The sequence below is a fragment of the Eleutherodactylus coqui genome, chromosome 1 (genome assembly GCF_035609145.1).
Source record: "Eleutherodactylus coqui strain aEleCoq1 chromosome 1, aEleCoq1.hap1, whole genome shotgun sequence".
Classification (NCBI taxonomy): domain Eukaryota; kingdom Metazoa; phylum Chordata; class Amphibia; order Anura; family Eleutherodactylidae; genus Eleutherodactylus; species Eleutherodactylus coqui.
Genome location: NC_089837.1, coordinates 471,385,779 through 471,398,035, shown reverse-complemented (window position 1 = coordinate 471,398,035; position 12,257 = coordinate 471,385,779). Strand labels below are relative to the sequence as shown.

The 12,257-nt window shown below is 42.3% G+C and overlaps 1 protein-coding gene across 3 annotated transcripts in view; it reads left to right on the top strand.

Moving 5' to 3' along the window:
- Positions 1–11,984, top strand: part of ARHGEF25 (Rho guanine nucleotide exchange factor 25) — a 294,535-nt gene extending 282,551 nt beyond the window's left edge. For 2 of the 3 annotated variants that reach the window (XM_066584413.1, XM_066584415.1), the window contains 3 exons: positions 1,953–2,173; positions 2,309–2,458; positions 4,433–11,984. In XM_066584413.1, coding sequence (XP_066440510.1) covers positions 1,953–2,173; positions 2,309–2,458; positions 4,433–4,537 — 476 coding nt within the window. In that variant the 3' untranslated portion in view covers positions 4,538–11,984. The remainder of the gene's footprint in view (positions 1–1,952; positions 2,174–2,308; positions 2,459–4,432) is intronic. The other variant, XM_066584414.1, reaches the window with a different exon arrangement.
- The last annotated feature ends 273 nt before the right edge of the window (positions 11,985–12,257 follow it).

Here is a 12,257-nt window from a genome sequence, read left to right as displayed (position 1 = left end):
ATGTGTGAGTATGGCTGCACACATTACACATACATTATAGTGAGTTTACTAAGCATTTGGCCAGAATGTCTCTGCCTGAATTATACTAGGAAAGCAGAGGGGCGGCCGTTCAGATACTGCCTCCCTGCTGATTGGACCAGAGGTAGTGTAATACAGCATGGTAAGTCAGGGCAAGGAAGTGCAGGACAGTGAACTCCTGGCAGAATGGTAGAATTGCTACAAGCTCCCTCCTTGAAAGAGATATGTAAACAGCAGAAAAATGGGGAAGACCACCTGAAGATCAGAACTTACAGACATGAAACAGGGTGCAAACAGAAGCAAATGAGAGGGGTAAGGAGAACTTGGTGTATTTTAGAAGATTGTTGAAAACCCAGGTACGCTTTAAAGAGAACTCTTGCCTTGTGTTATTCCTCTGTTATTCCTCCTGAACATTTATGAATTGATTGACTGGGTGTGACTATTCCCTTTGTCGATGGGGTGGGTCACTACAGTGACCCAACTAGTAATCCCAAGTATTCAATTTAGTCATACATTTATAGGAGGAATAACAGAGGAATGGCACAACACAAATTCCAAGAAAAGAAGCTCCAGAATTGTTATTTCTTGAAAATATTAAGTATTTACTGAAGTTGACATGACAACAGAGATGACAGCTCCTCTCTAAAGGGTTTATTTCATCACAGACAACTCCTTTTAGATTGGATGCAGCACAGTAATCAGCCAGACACTTCCGCTCTAGGGGAAATGTATCATACATGAGAGCCATTCAGATGAATGTACTACATGGATGCATGGCATCTGCCAGAGACAATTGTGCAAAGATGATCTCCACTGTGGTTCATAGTGGGGTCCCAAGCAGGAGACCACCTTCTGAGTCACTCCATGTCAAGTGGTCTAATGCTCCCCAACTTCATATCTTAGATTTTGTTCAAAATTTGTGTATTGCACACCCATGGTATTGAATGAAATTTCCCAAGGTTTTAGGTTCCTATACCTAATGGTTTCTTTTGATACCATGGGCGTATAATAAAAAATTTTGAACAAAATCTGAGATATAAAGGTGGGGACTTTTTCTTCTTTTAGACCACTTGACATGGAATGACTCTTCTATAGCGTCCATATGCCCTAATGGGGCATTTAGATTGAATGAGTGTGCAGCCGACAGCTATCTAATGTGCATTGGTGGCTTGAGAATGACCTTGTCATCCATTGGCATTAGCTCAACGAGACACCCATTGGGTATTTAGGGACCATTGACTTTTGTAGTATTTCTTGGCACAACCAAAACCCCAAACATGGTGTGGATAGATCCTAACTGAGAATAAGAAGACAGAAGAAAATATAAGACGGTATCTAAGAGCCTGAGATAGAATATTGGTGGAATGAAAAGTAGAATAAGAATATGCGTTCATCTCATTACATTAAAGGGGTTTTGTCATTAAAAGAAAAATTATCTAAATTTACCTATCCCTTCCCTGTCTGTCTCCTTATCACATCTTCTCCTGGTTGAGCTTCTCCAGTGCCCCAGGTCAGCTCACTGCAGGCTGGGCCCAGCTTGTTATGAAGACTGCTTATCACAAATTCCTTCCGGCTGGGTCAGTGAAGGTCACATCCCTGTGCTGTAGCTTCACTGCCTAGGAAGGAATTGTAATCTATTTCAGAGATAGCTCAAATGAGCAATCTCTGAAGAAGATAGGCAGTCGTCCTGGTGGCCTGTGAGCTGTGACGTAATGTACATTGGAAGACTGCCAACCTAATGTACAGTAACCTCACAGGAAGGAGAAGAATCAGGCAGCTGGAGCTGAAGTGAGCCCCCAGACTGCAGGAGACAGGAGAAGATGGGGGAGGTGAAGATCTGGTAAGTAGACTGATGGGGGAGGAATAGATAAGTATAGAATTTTTATTTTTTAGTGATTGAACCCATTTAAATATAATGATATTTCCATTTCCAGCACTTCAGTCACCAATCGAGTACCAACGTCGAGAAAGTAAGTCCAATAGCCTTGGCCGATCCAGTAACAGCAGCATGATGGAGGCAAGTCGTGGGGGTCTCAGGCCTCATTCATCTGCTTCGATGGATCGAAATAAAGTGCCCAATCTCAAGTCATACAACTCTTCCCTGCCATCCCTTTACTTGCTCAGCAATCCTCGTGATAGTCGACTTGGAAGCAAGGTAATCGTTCTCATTCTTTTTGTCCTATTGGGGTCATTATTGTTTTGCCCTTTATGAGATTTTTGGGGGGCTCAATGAACAAATAAAAGCAATGTATTATTGTATTGATGCAGTAAATTGTCTCTAATGTTACAGGCCCACGCTCCTCGTAAGGGTTCACACTCAGATGTCCTCCCCTCAGCAGTTCTTAACCCAGCACACATCAGTCTTGATTTAAACCATTATCCAGAGTCCTCCACTTCTACTGTCTCCAATGGAACCCCACAAAGTGACCCCACCAGTCGGGTAAGAAGTGATATAGTACTTGAAGGTTATGGACCCCTTTGAGGGCATTTTTATTACCTATAGGTAATCATTTTTGCAATAGGGCTTAATTGAAAGTTTTGCATGGTTTGGCTTCTGCAGCTTCTGTACATTTCTGTGTATAGCAAGCTGCAGAATGCTGCTCACTAGCAGATCCATCAGGGATGATTCCATCTTCAGCAGCTCTTTCTTCTCTCCTGAATGTTCTTTTAAGCTAATTCATGACCAGGAGAGAAGAGAGAATGTAAGGAAACTAAGCTGTCAGAGAAGTCACTGATGGATCTGCTAGTGAAAGGCTTGCTGTGATCCGTAGAAGCTTCAAGAAGACAAATGGGGCAAAATGTTTAATCAAACCCTATTACAAAAATGATTTTAAACCCAGAATACATACATTAGCCTAAAGATCAATGAGGTTTGATCAATTTCAAGTTATTATGATGGATGCATCTACTGTACCAGGAGTGTTGGATCTACTAATGATACAGCTATTACCTTCTCCGGCTGTCTGACAGCATCTACAGATCTGCACAGAGTTGCTCCAGTCCTATGAGATTTGGCCAGACAAGCATTTCCTGCCTATGGGCACTTTTAGTCTGCAGGTTTTGCCATAATGAATGACTTATTTATTCATTTAAAGGGATTGTCCAGTAACTGCAGAACCCCTTTTCAATAGGACCCCCTGTGTGGAAATAATAAACAGAAGTATACTTATCCCTCCAAGGCCACCAGGATCCAGCACTACCGTTTGCTGCGGTTCCGGTGACAGATGATGTCACAGGAAATCATGTGACCACTGCAGCCAATGAGAGGCTGCAGAGTCACTGCCCGCTGTCCTTGGATCAGCACTCACAACCCGGAGTGCCATGATGCCAGGAGTTGAAGAACGTGACACTGCAGCCTCTCATTGACTGCAGCAGTTATATGATTTCCTATGACATCACCTAGCGGCCGGGGAGGGATAAGTATATCTCCGTTTTTTTTTATTTTCACACAGGGGGTCCTATTGAAAAGGTGTTCTCCAGTTACCAGACAACTCCTTTAACGAAGGGTGCATTTACATGGGTGGGTGCAATATTAGTCCGAGAAACTTGGACCGATATTGCACTTGCAAACCCATGATTTTTTATGTGAGTGCGATGTGTTCTACGACAAAAACGCATCGAATTGCTACTCTTACGATTTTCATGCTAATAAAAACGTGCATCAAAATCGCCCATTATTCCCTATAGGAATAAAAAAAGAATTGCATTGTGCTAACATGTACATGCGAGCGTGATGAGATGTTTATTTTTTTTTTGCTCCCATAGGCAAGAATGGGTGACTCTTGTATGCATAGGCAGCCTAACTTTGGACAAAAGTTGTACACTGTATTAAATCTAGAGTTGCTTTACAGGGATGCTACCAGAATCAACTTTTATCATCAATCCATAGAATAGGTGATAAAAGTCTGATAGGCTGGGGTCTCACCACTGAGATCACCACTGATCCCAAGAATGGGGGTCCTATGTCTTTCTCTTCTTATTACTATGAAGGTTGCTTCTCCCACTCGCAGTGACGTTACATTGAACGGATGGTGGTCATGTATGCACAGCTGCCTTTTTTGTTAATTTTAATGGGGCTGACTGAAATAGCTGAGCACTTGGACTTGGCTATCTCTGGCAGTCCCATTGAAAATGAATGGAGTGGCACCAAGCATGCGCGACCGCCATTCCATTCAGTCTCCTCCTTACTGTTGGGTGTGCAGTAAGTCAACAGTGAGGAGGAAGAGGGGCACAGGACCCACGTTCTCTGAGAACCCCAGCGATCAAACTTTTATCACCCATCCTAGGGATTGATGATTCAAGTAATTCTGGTAAACCACTCTTAATTGTGTTATTCTAGGACTACAATCTTTGCATTGTGATTGTATACAATGACCATTGGCTTCGAACCTTCTGACATATCTGTTTCCTCCAGAAGCTAAGCACATTGTCCCGGGAGCTCCCTGGCTACGCCTCCCCCACAGATGAAGTGAGTATACCTGCTCCTCGACTTGCAAAGTTGGATGAGGACGAACTGTGAAATTGGTCCTATTGTACAGGGTCAAAGTAACTCCCTGGATTATCCGGATGGGTCTGGGAGGAGTAAAGAGAAGCCTTGTACTCCTGTGCTTGGAAGCATGTGAGAAGGGAACTCACCTTGTTTTTGCCTTGTCCATACCCAACACAGTCCGATGTCAGTTCTTAAAGGAACCTTGTTTATATGATGACTTTTATTGCGGAAAGTCTAATCAAGTCCCAGAACTGCTCGGGTGATATTCAGTGTTCACTCTGTGCTCGAGCATAAGAAGACTTCTTCATCCTAACTTGAGAGGGACTGAAGGAGACATGGGAAACCAGTATGACAATGGCTTTAAATAAACAAACTAATTATTTTCTCAAGACCTAAGAGAAAATATGTAATTATCTTGTCCATTACCAAATTCGTCAGAAAGCGATCTTTGGATACAAAGATTTCTACTGACAACTACTTGACAATCATGGAAACTGGGCAACATCTTAAAACTGATCTCACGTTGAGGAACTGTTGGGCTTCTGGACGGGGAGTCACTACTTATTAAGGTGATGGACATGCCATGCCTAAAACTGCCGAGGTGTGCACCATGCTCTCTGTGGAAGAGGCATTTTTTCTGTATTCTTCATTGGGATGAAATAATCTCCACTTTTACATTCTCTCCACCCACCGATTTCCACAATGTATGAGGAGTATGCAGTGCGTCTACAATACAGAGGTCCTAAACAGCTGTGCAATATTCATATACTTACATTTTACTCTTTCCACTACACAGTATTAGCACATACACATTCTGGATGAATACATAGGTTATACCCCGATTTGAGGTTTTCGTACAGTTTACCTCTGGGCTCACTATTTTTAAGGCCCTATGACAATTACTATATGTTGTGTACATAAAGACTAGAAAGTTATAGATCACCAGCATGTTGATTTATAGCTGCCGAATTTGTGCATAGAACTACAAACTTACTGTATATCCATCAATGATTGTGAGCACCTTAAAAACGGGTCTGGATAGAGCCTTAGATGGGACGGTAATCATACTGGACATGCAGGAGCTTACTATATGACAAATGTATACTCAAAGTTAGTGTCTCATGGAAGATCCCTTCTATAGGCTCTATAATTCTAAGCCCGAAGTATATATTGTATGGAACTATTCAATGATGTATGTAAACCCCAATGGCTCCCACTTTAATGTTGGTTTATTCACTCTTTGTTGCAATCTTCTTGACCTCATGGAAATGCAGGGGTTAAAGGCCCATTGACACGCAAAGACAATCTTTCAAAAGATTGAAAGATTGACAGTTTTGGCAGTCATTTTGCATAAAGTGTTAATGGACACTAATGTCTATTAGCAGTTTATCATCATTTGCATGTAAAAGGACCTCTGGGAGCAGTTTGCAGAGCAAAGCATGTGGTTTGAGCTCTGCTGACAGCTCCATTGTTCTCGCACGGGCTGTCGGCAGAATACAATGTTTTCTCGTCTGTATCATTGGGGGACACAGCTTTGACCTTGGACCGTGCGCCCCCGGTCAAAGCTGTGTCCCCCAATGGACAGGATGAAAAAGAGATTTTACGGTAAGTTTATACCAAAATCTTGTTATCTCTGACTTCCGTCGAGAACACAGTGTGCGGTCCCCGGGTTTCTCTCTCTGGCCGAACGATGAATTTTAAGCTCACCTTATAATCATCGTTCAGTTGAAAAGTGAAGGATGGCAGCATTTACGTGCAACGATGACCGCTCATTTGCGGTTGTTTGACTGAATTCTGAGCGATAATCGTTGCGTGTAAATGGGCCTTAAGCCTGTGCCAGCTTCCAGGTATTACAATCACAAACGCCACATTTAATCTGTACGTTTTTCATGTGATTTTTCCTATGGTATTGTCCTTTAGATATCCGACTGATTGCTGAGCTGCATTATGACCAAACGTTTTGCATGAATGTTGGTTTTTAGATTTACATGTTTCTCATGTTCTTACCTAAAATGCTTATTTACTGATTCTTAGGGCTCATTCAGACAGCAGTATTTTTATGCACATAATATGCATTATATGGAACCCATTTTTTTTCACGGGGTCCATTCACAGTTGCGACCAAAAATCGCATGGAAAAAAAAGCGCAGCATGTCGTATTTTGGTGCGTTTTATGTACTGAAATAGCCATTTGAAATCAATGGGCTTGTTTAAATACGTAGTAAATTCACAGGAAATGTGTGTATCCGCTGCATAAATCAATGGGATTTCTTGTGGGTTTTTTTTACATTCGTAAATATTGCGATAGACAAAAATACACAAGTATTTTAGTCCAGGTAATACACAATAGAGCTGCGTGAATAAGCCCTAATAGTTGGCTCTAAATCAGATTTTGAGTGCAAAATGATGTAATCAAGAAACCCAAAGACGACAAGGATAAGAGTCTAGAAAAGATTTCATGTCATCTGTATGGCAAGTCTCTATTACACCTCCTTTTTAAGCGGTGAGGATTATGATTGGTCTATGTGGGGGCTTGGAAAGTCCAGTTGAGGCTACTTATAAAGTAGTAGCGGCCAAAGAAAAGTAATTTATTCATATCATCATATGTAAAGGAGTATCCTTTTTTGCGGAGAGATATGTTATTGCAACTGTGTTTCAATAGATGGAGCCATTCTAATTCACTCTTGCTTCCCTCAGATGGTTAGAGAGGCGCTCTCAGCTAGTTTGAGCCCTATACGCTAAGCTCCAGCGCTGAGTATGGGGATGTAAGTTTTATACACTCATCATCAAAAAAAAAAATCAAGCATCCCAAAGAAGTTGTTCAAATCGAATGATACTTCATATCTTCATATGTGCGATTGTAACGTTGATAGAAGTGATTACAATATCGGAACAAAAGGATGACTTATTGCAAAAAACTGAACGCTTGAGGGAGTCTCCGGTGCTGAGTTGGTTGGCCTAGCTTGGATACAAGATGTTATACGGATGGCATAGAGGCTCTAGTACCGAGTTGGGCCGCCTCTAGCTTGGATACAAGATGTGATATGGAACAGGTGTGGCTGCAGGATGTCCTGAACATATCACTGAGCTGTCATTGTCCCTCCTACCACTACTAGGGGTGACCGACTGTTGTATGCAATGACCCCCAGACCATCACACCAGCAGTGGGGGTAGTGTGCCGCTCCACAGCAGAGGCAGGCTTGAGGCCCCCACCCTAGGTCTTTGGACACAAATACAACTGTCATCAATGCCCAAACTAAACCTGGATTTGTTGCTGAAGATAACCCGGTTCCACTTCTTTGCAGTCCAGCTTTGTTATTCACAACAGCACAGCAAACGGAGATGATGGTGGGTGGGTGTCAAAGGATGACACGTAGTGGGCACCATGAGACCAAATGTCCTTCAGCCAAGCGCCTGGAAATGGTTCCGACAGACACAGAGCCGGTAATGATGGTTCCACCTGTCTCTAGATGGTGGACAACAAAACAGTTGGAGCTGCTCGTGCTTGTTGGACAATCATCTCTACTGGTTGCCTGTCAAGAGCGTTCTGAGCTCAGTCGCTGTTTGTGCATGCCCTTATTCCCAACAGTCTGGTCAGAATGGCTTAATACAACCATCCAGCGTTTTGCATTCCAATAATGCGCCCCTCTCTAATTCTGCATGTCTAGTGGGCAACAAGCTCTACACAAGCGGATAAGGAGGTCCCTACACACAAGGAGCCTCTGAGAGCCTTTTTATAGGCCAAGGGTGGAACCACTTTTAGGGACTCAGGCGGCAAGACTGTTCATCCAATCACACCACAACTCTAATCATTGGCATATCTGCCTGAGATATAACTGCATGCTGAGTTTTGCATTAATACAACAACTCCTTGATTTTTTTATGACAAAGACTGTACTTACCCTCTTGCCATTCCTCACTGTCAGCATTTACAACCTGCCACTGCAATGTATTGTATGGACTACATAGGCAGGTGCTAAATGGTCCCCTCATTCAATGCGTGTGACTATGTAGTCTGCCGGAAGCGTTCAGCGGTGGGTTTGACAGATAACTCAGAAAGAACGGCGGGGAAGATATGTATAAAACTTACACCCCTGGATTCAATGTGCCAGCTATTGTGAGCCCATAAGCTTAGCCTATAGAGCTCCACGTAGCAGACAGATTCTCTTTAAAGTGTAACTGTGCTCTCTAAAAACTTTTGGCATGCCATACGGACGTGGCAAAGGTTTTGATCTCTGAAAGTCTGGCTGTTGAGACCCTGCCGATCACTAGAAAGAGCCAGTTAAAGCGTTTTTCCAACCAAAGCCTATAGGCCTGTCTTCAGCTAGGAAGCAGTGATAGCGCTCAGGCGAGTGATTCAGCTGGCTCCATGTAGGGTATCGGTGGGGGTTTTGACATGTCAAAAGTTTTTAAATAGCAGCCATTTTTCCTTTTTTTTTCATCCGCGCTATTGAGGAGTTTATTTTTGTGTTGACGCGAGGCACATGAAGGCTTGTTTTTGTGGGACAAATAGTATTTTTAAGGGTACCATTTAATCTACCATGTAATGTATTGAAAAACTTTCAGTTTTGTTTTTTACAAAGTTCATGTTGTGGTAAAAAATGGTCCGTTCACTTCATTCTGTGGCCAAGTACGATTACGGCGATACTGAATTGATATAGTTTTTTTAATGCAGGGGGAGCTATAGTTTTTACTGGTACCATTTTGGGGTTTATATGACTTCCTGATCTCTTTTTATCAAACTTTTTAGGGAAAGACAGGGTGACCAAAAAATGGTTTGTAGAGCATTCAGCGTGCAAGATAAAGAGTGTTTACAGACGCGGCGATACCAATTATGTTTATTTTTTAGATTTTTATGCACTTTTTCTCTTCTCTATGTGAAAAATGAATAGCTTTAAATATATGGCAGACCTGAGAGCCTTCATTAGGACCCAGGCTGCCATGTCAACCCACAGGCACCTCGCAATCACATCATAGGGGAGACCAGTGGGGTAACACAGAGGGTCCCCTAGCAGTGGTCTAGAAGATCAATATTTCCCAACTCCAGTCCTCAGGACCCCCCAACAGGTCATGTTTTCAGGATTTCCTCAGTATTGCACAGGTGATATAATTATTGTCGGTCCCTCAGACATTGCCACAGGTGTTCTTACTATAGGATATCCTGAAAACGTGACCTGTTGGTGTCCCTGAGGACTGGAGTTGGGAAACACTGGTGTAGATGAGGTGGTCAGCGTTCAGCGTGTTAATTTTTGTAATTAAATAGTCGTAGCCATCCATTGCAAGCGTCAGCTGTTCCACACAGCCTGCACCCTCCATGGATGGCTGCCGCTCGACTCCCAAGCCCTCTCCAAACACTTCCTGGCAGCCAATGATTGTTTAGGAGTTGAAATAGATGCACATGATTAGAGAAACATGTCTGCTTTCTTCCAGAAACAGTGTCCCGCATATATCTATATTACACTCAAGTTTGGCGCTAACAACCAATCAGGTTGAATCAGGGAACCTGAACAACCAATCAGGTTGAATCAGAAAACCAAAACAATCAATCAACTTGCTGAAATTGTGAATCACAACCAATGAGGTTGCTGGAATTGGTCCATAGTGCCGAACTTGAGTGTAATATAGATTTATGCGTGCCCCACTTGCCACAGGCCATATGTGGTATTGCAGCACAACCCCATAAACCTTAATAGGTCTGCACTACAATGCCAGACAAAACTGATAGACATTTATGCTGCTGTTTCTGGAAAAAGCAACAATAATTTTCTAATGACCTCCCAATAAGCTCCACGTAGTAAAGGTGATCAGAAGATTAGGAGAAACTTGATGATTTTGACTTTTCAACAAGTTGTTGAGTATACGAAGAGCGCACAAGAAAAGTTGGGATTAATGCTTAACTTAACGGTACAAGCCATAGTCATGCAATGATTGCAGTAATGTGCCATCTATCAGAACTGACCGTCTCCCCTTTTACATACAGAATTAACCACCTTTGCGCTTCTTCATCCTAAGCCATATAATAGACAGCGTTATACCAAATAGTAGAAGATATGCAATTGGAGCTGCTGCGTAGACTTCTGCAGGTCATGGGAGGCTGCGTCCTGCATACCAGATAATGAACCACTAATGAATGTCTGCCAATATCACAAATTACTTTAGAGCATTCGTAATCCTAAAAGAGAGCAGGTAATTCCCTCTGAATCTCATCCTCTTCCAGCCCTGAAGGAATTGATACTCTGTAACGGTCATATCTTGCTGATAGGAAATATGCATATATATTGTATAATTCTAATGACATTTTCCAAATCTCTTCTATTTCTCCATTTACAAGTTTGTTCAATTCAAGAATGGATATAAAAGATGGAAAGGTAATGCTACATTCCTGCCATCTGTAATACAACTGATAGGGGGGGGAGGGGGTCTGAGGGATTAGGTATGGGATGAATAACGGGTTGTGTTTGTATTGTAACCCAGAAGGATTACTATGTAGGACTTGTAGACCAAAAATGACCAGAACACACCAAAAAATCCCACTGACGCGTTTCCAGCTCCATTCAGCACCCAGAGGGTTTATTCACACGAGTGCATGTACATACATAGTGCATGCAAAAATGCAACACCCATCACGCAAATACGCAGCAGAATGGTTTTTTTTCTTAGTTAAGTGTATTTTGGGCTGGCAAATAATTTTTGCAGTAGAGTTTGATTTGAAGATTTGTGCTGGACTGATGCTTGAGGCCCTTTTACACGGAACTGTATTGTGCGAATCTAAATGATCATTTTTTTTTTTTAAACTCGTTTTATTGAACAGCATGTATTTTACATTACATGAATAAGCAGTTTCTCAAACAGTGTGCATTTACATACACTAACAAGTGATTAAACTTTACATGCAACAGAGAATTCTTTGGTAACAGTATTCAGCACTCAAGTGTGTTACATTTCTTCTACAATTACTCAGCTTTTCTCAGTACATACGTCTGTAATATTCGTAGCATTATTGCTCATTTTACCTGCCAAGTCTGGGTGTATTCTGTCTTAATAAATTTTGGAACATTTCTTGCGTGAAGTTTGTGTTTGTTGTCCCGCACCAAATCCCCCACACCTTGTCGAACTTTTCAGGGTGTTTCCTGTTTTTGTAGACTATTTTCTCGTATGGTAGAATGGTATTGATAATACTCTGCCATTTTGTAGCTGTCGGAGGGCGCCTGTCCATCCATCTCAGCGCTATGACTTTGCGGGCATAAAATAATGCTTTAGTGAGGAATATTTTATCATAATGTTGCCATTGCTCCTCATCTATGATCCCTAGCAGACACATTGCTGGATCCAGCGGTACTGGTATTCCCATCAGTTGGGTCAGGAACTCTGTGACCTCTTCCCAATACGCGTATACCCTTGGACATCCCCATATTAGGTGGTTGAAGTTTGCGCTTGTAGCGCTGCATCGGTGGCACTGACTGGACACTGATCTGTTCATTTTATGGAGTCTAGTTGGTGTTAGATAGCACTGATGTAAGATATATAACTGAGTCAGCTTATTGTTCGCGGCTGGCGAGACCCTGGTGTAGGTGGCCATTGCGGTCTCCCAGTCCTCATCAGTCAGTGTTGGTATAAGTTCCCTCCATTTCTCCATTACCACCATTTGTGTACCAGGGATCTTAGAGTATAACAAATGTGTATATAGCTTTGAGATTAAGCCCCTAGGGCCCTGTGTGCGCAGTATACCTATTAATGGATATGTGGAGAA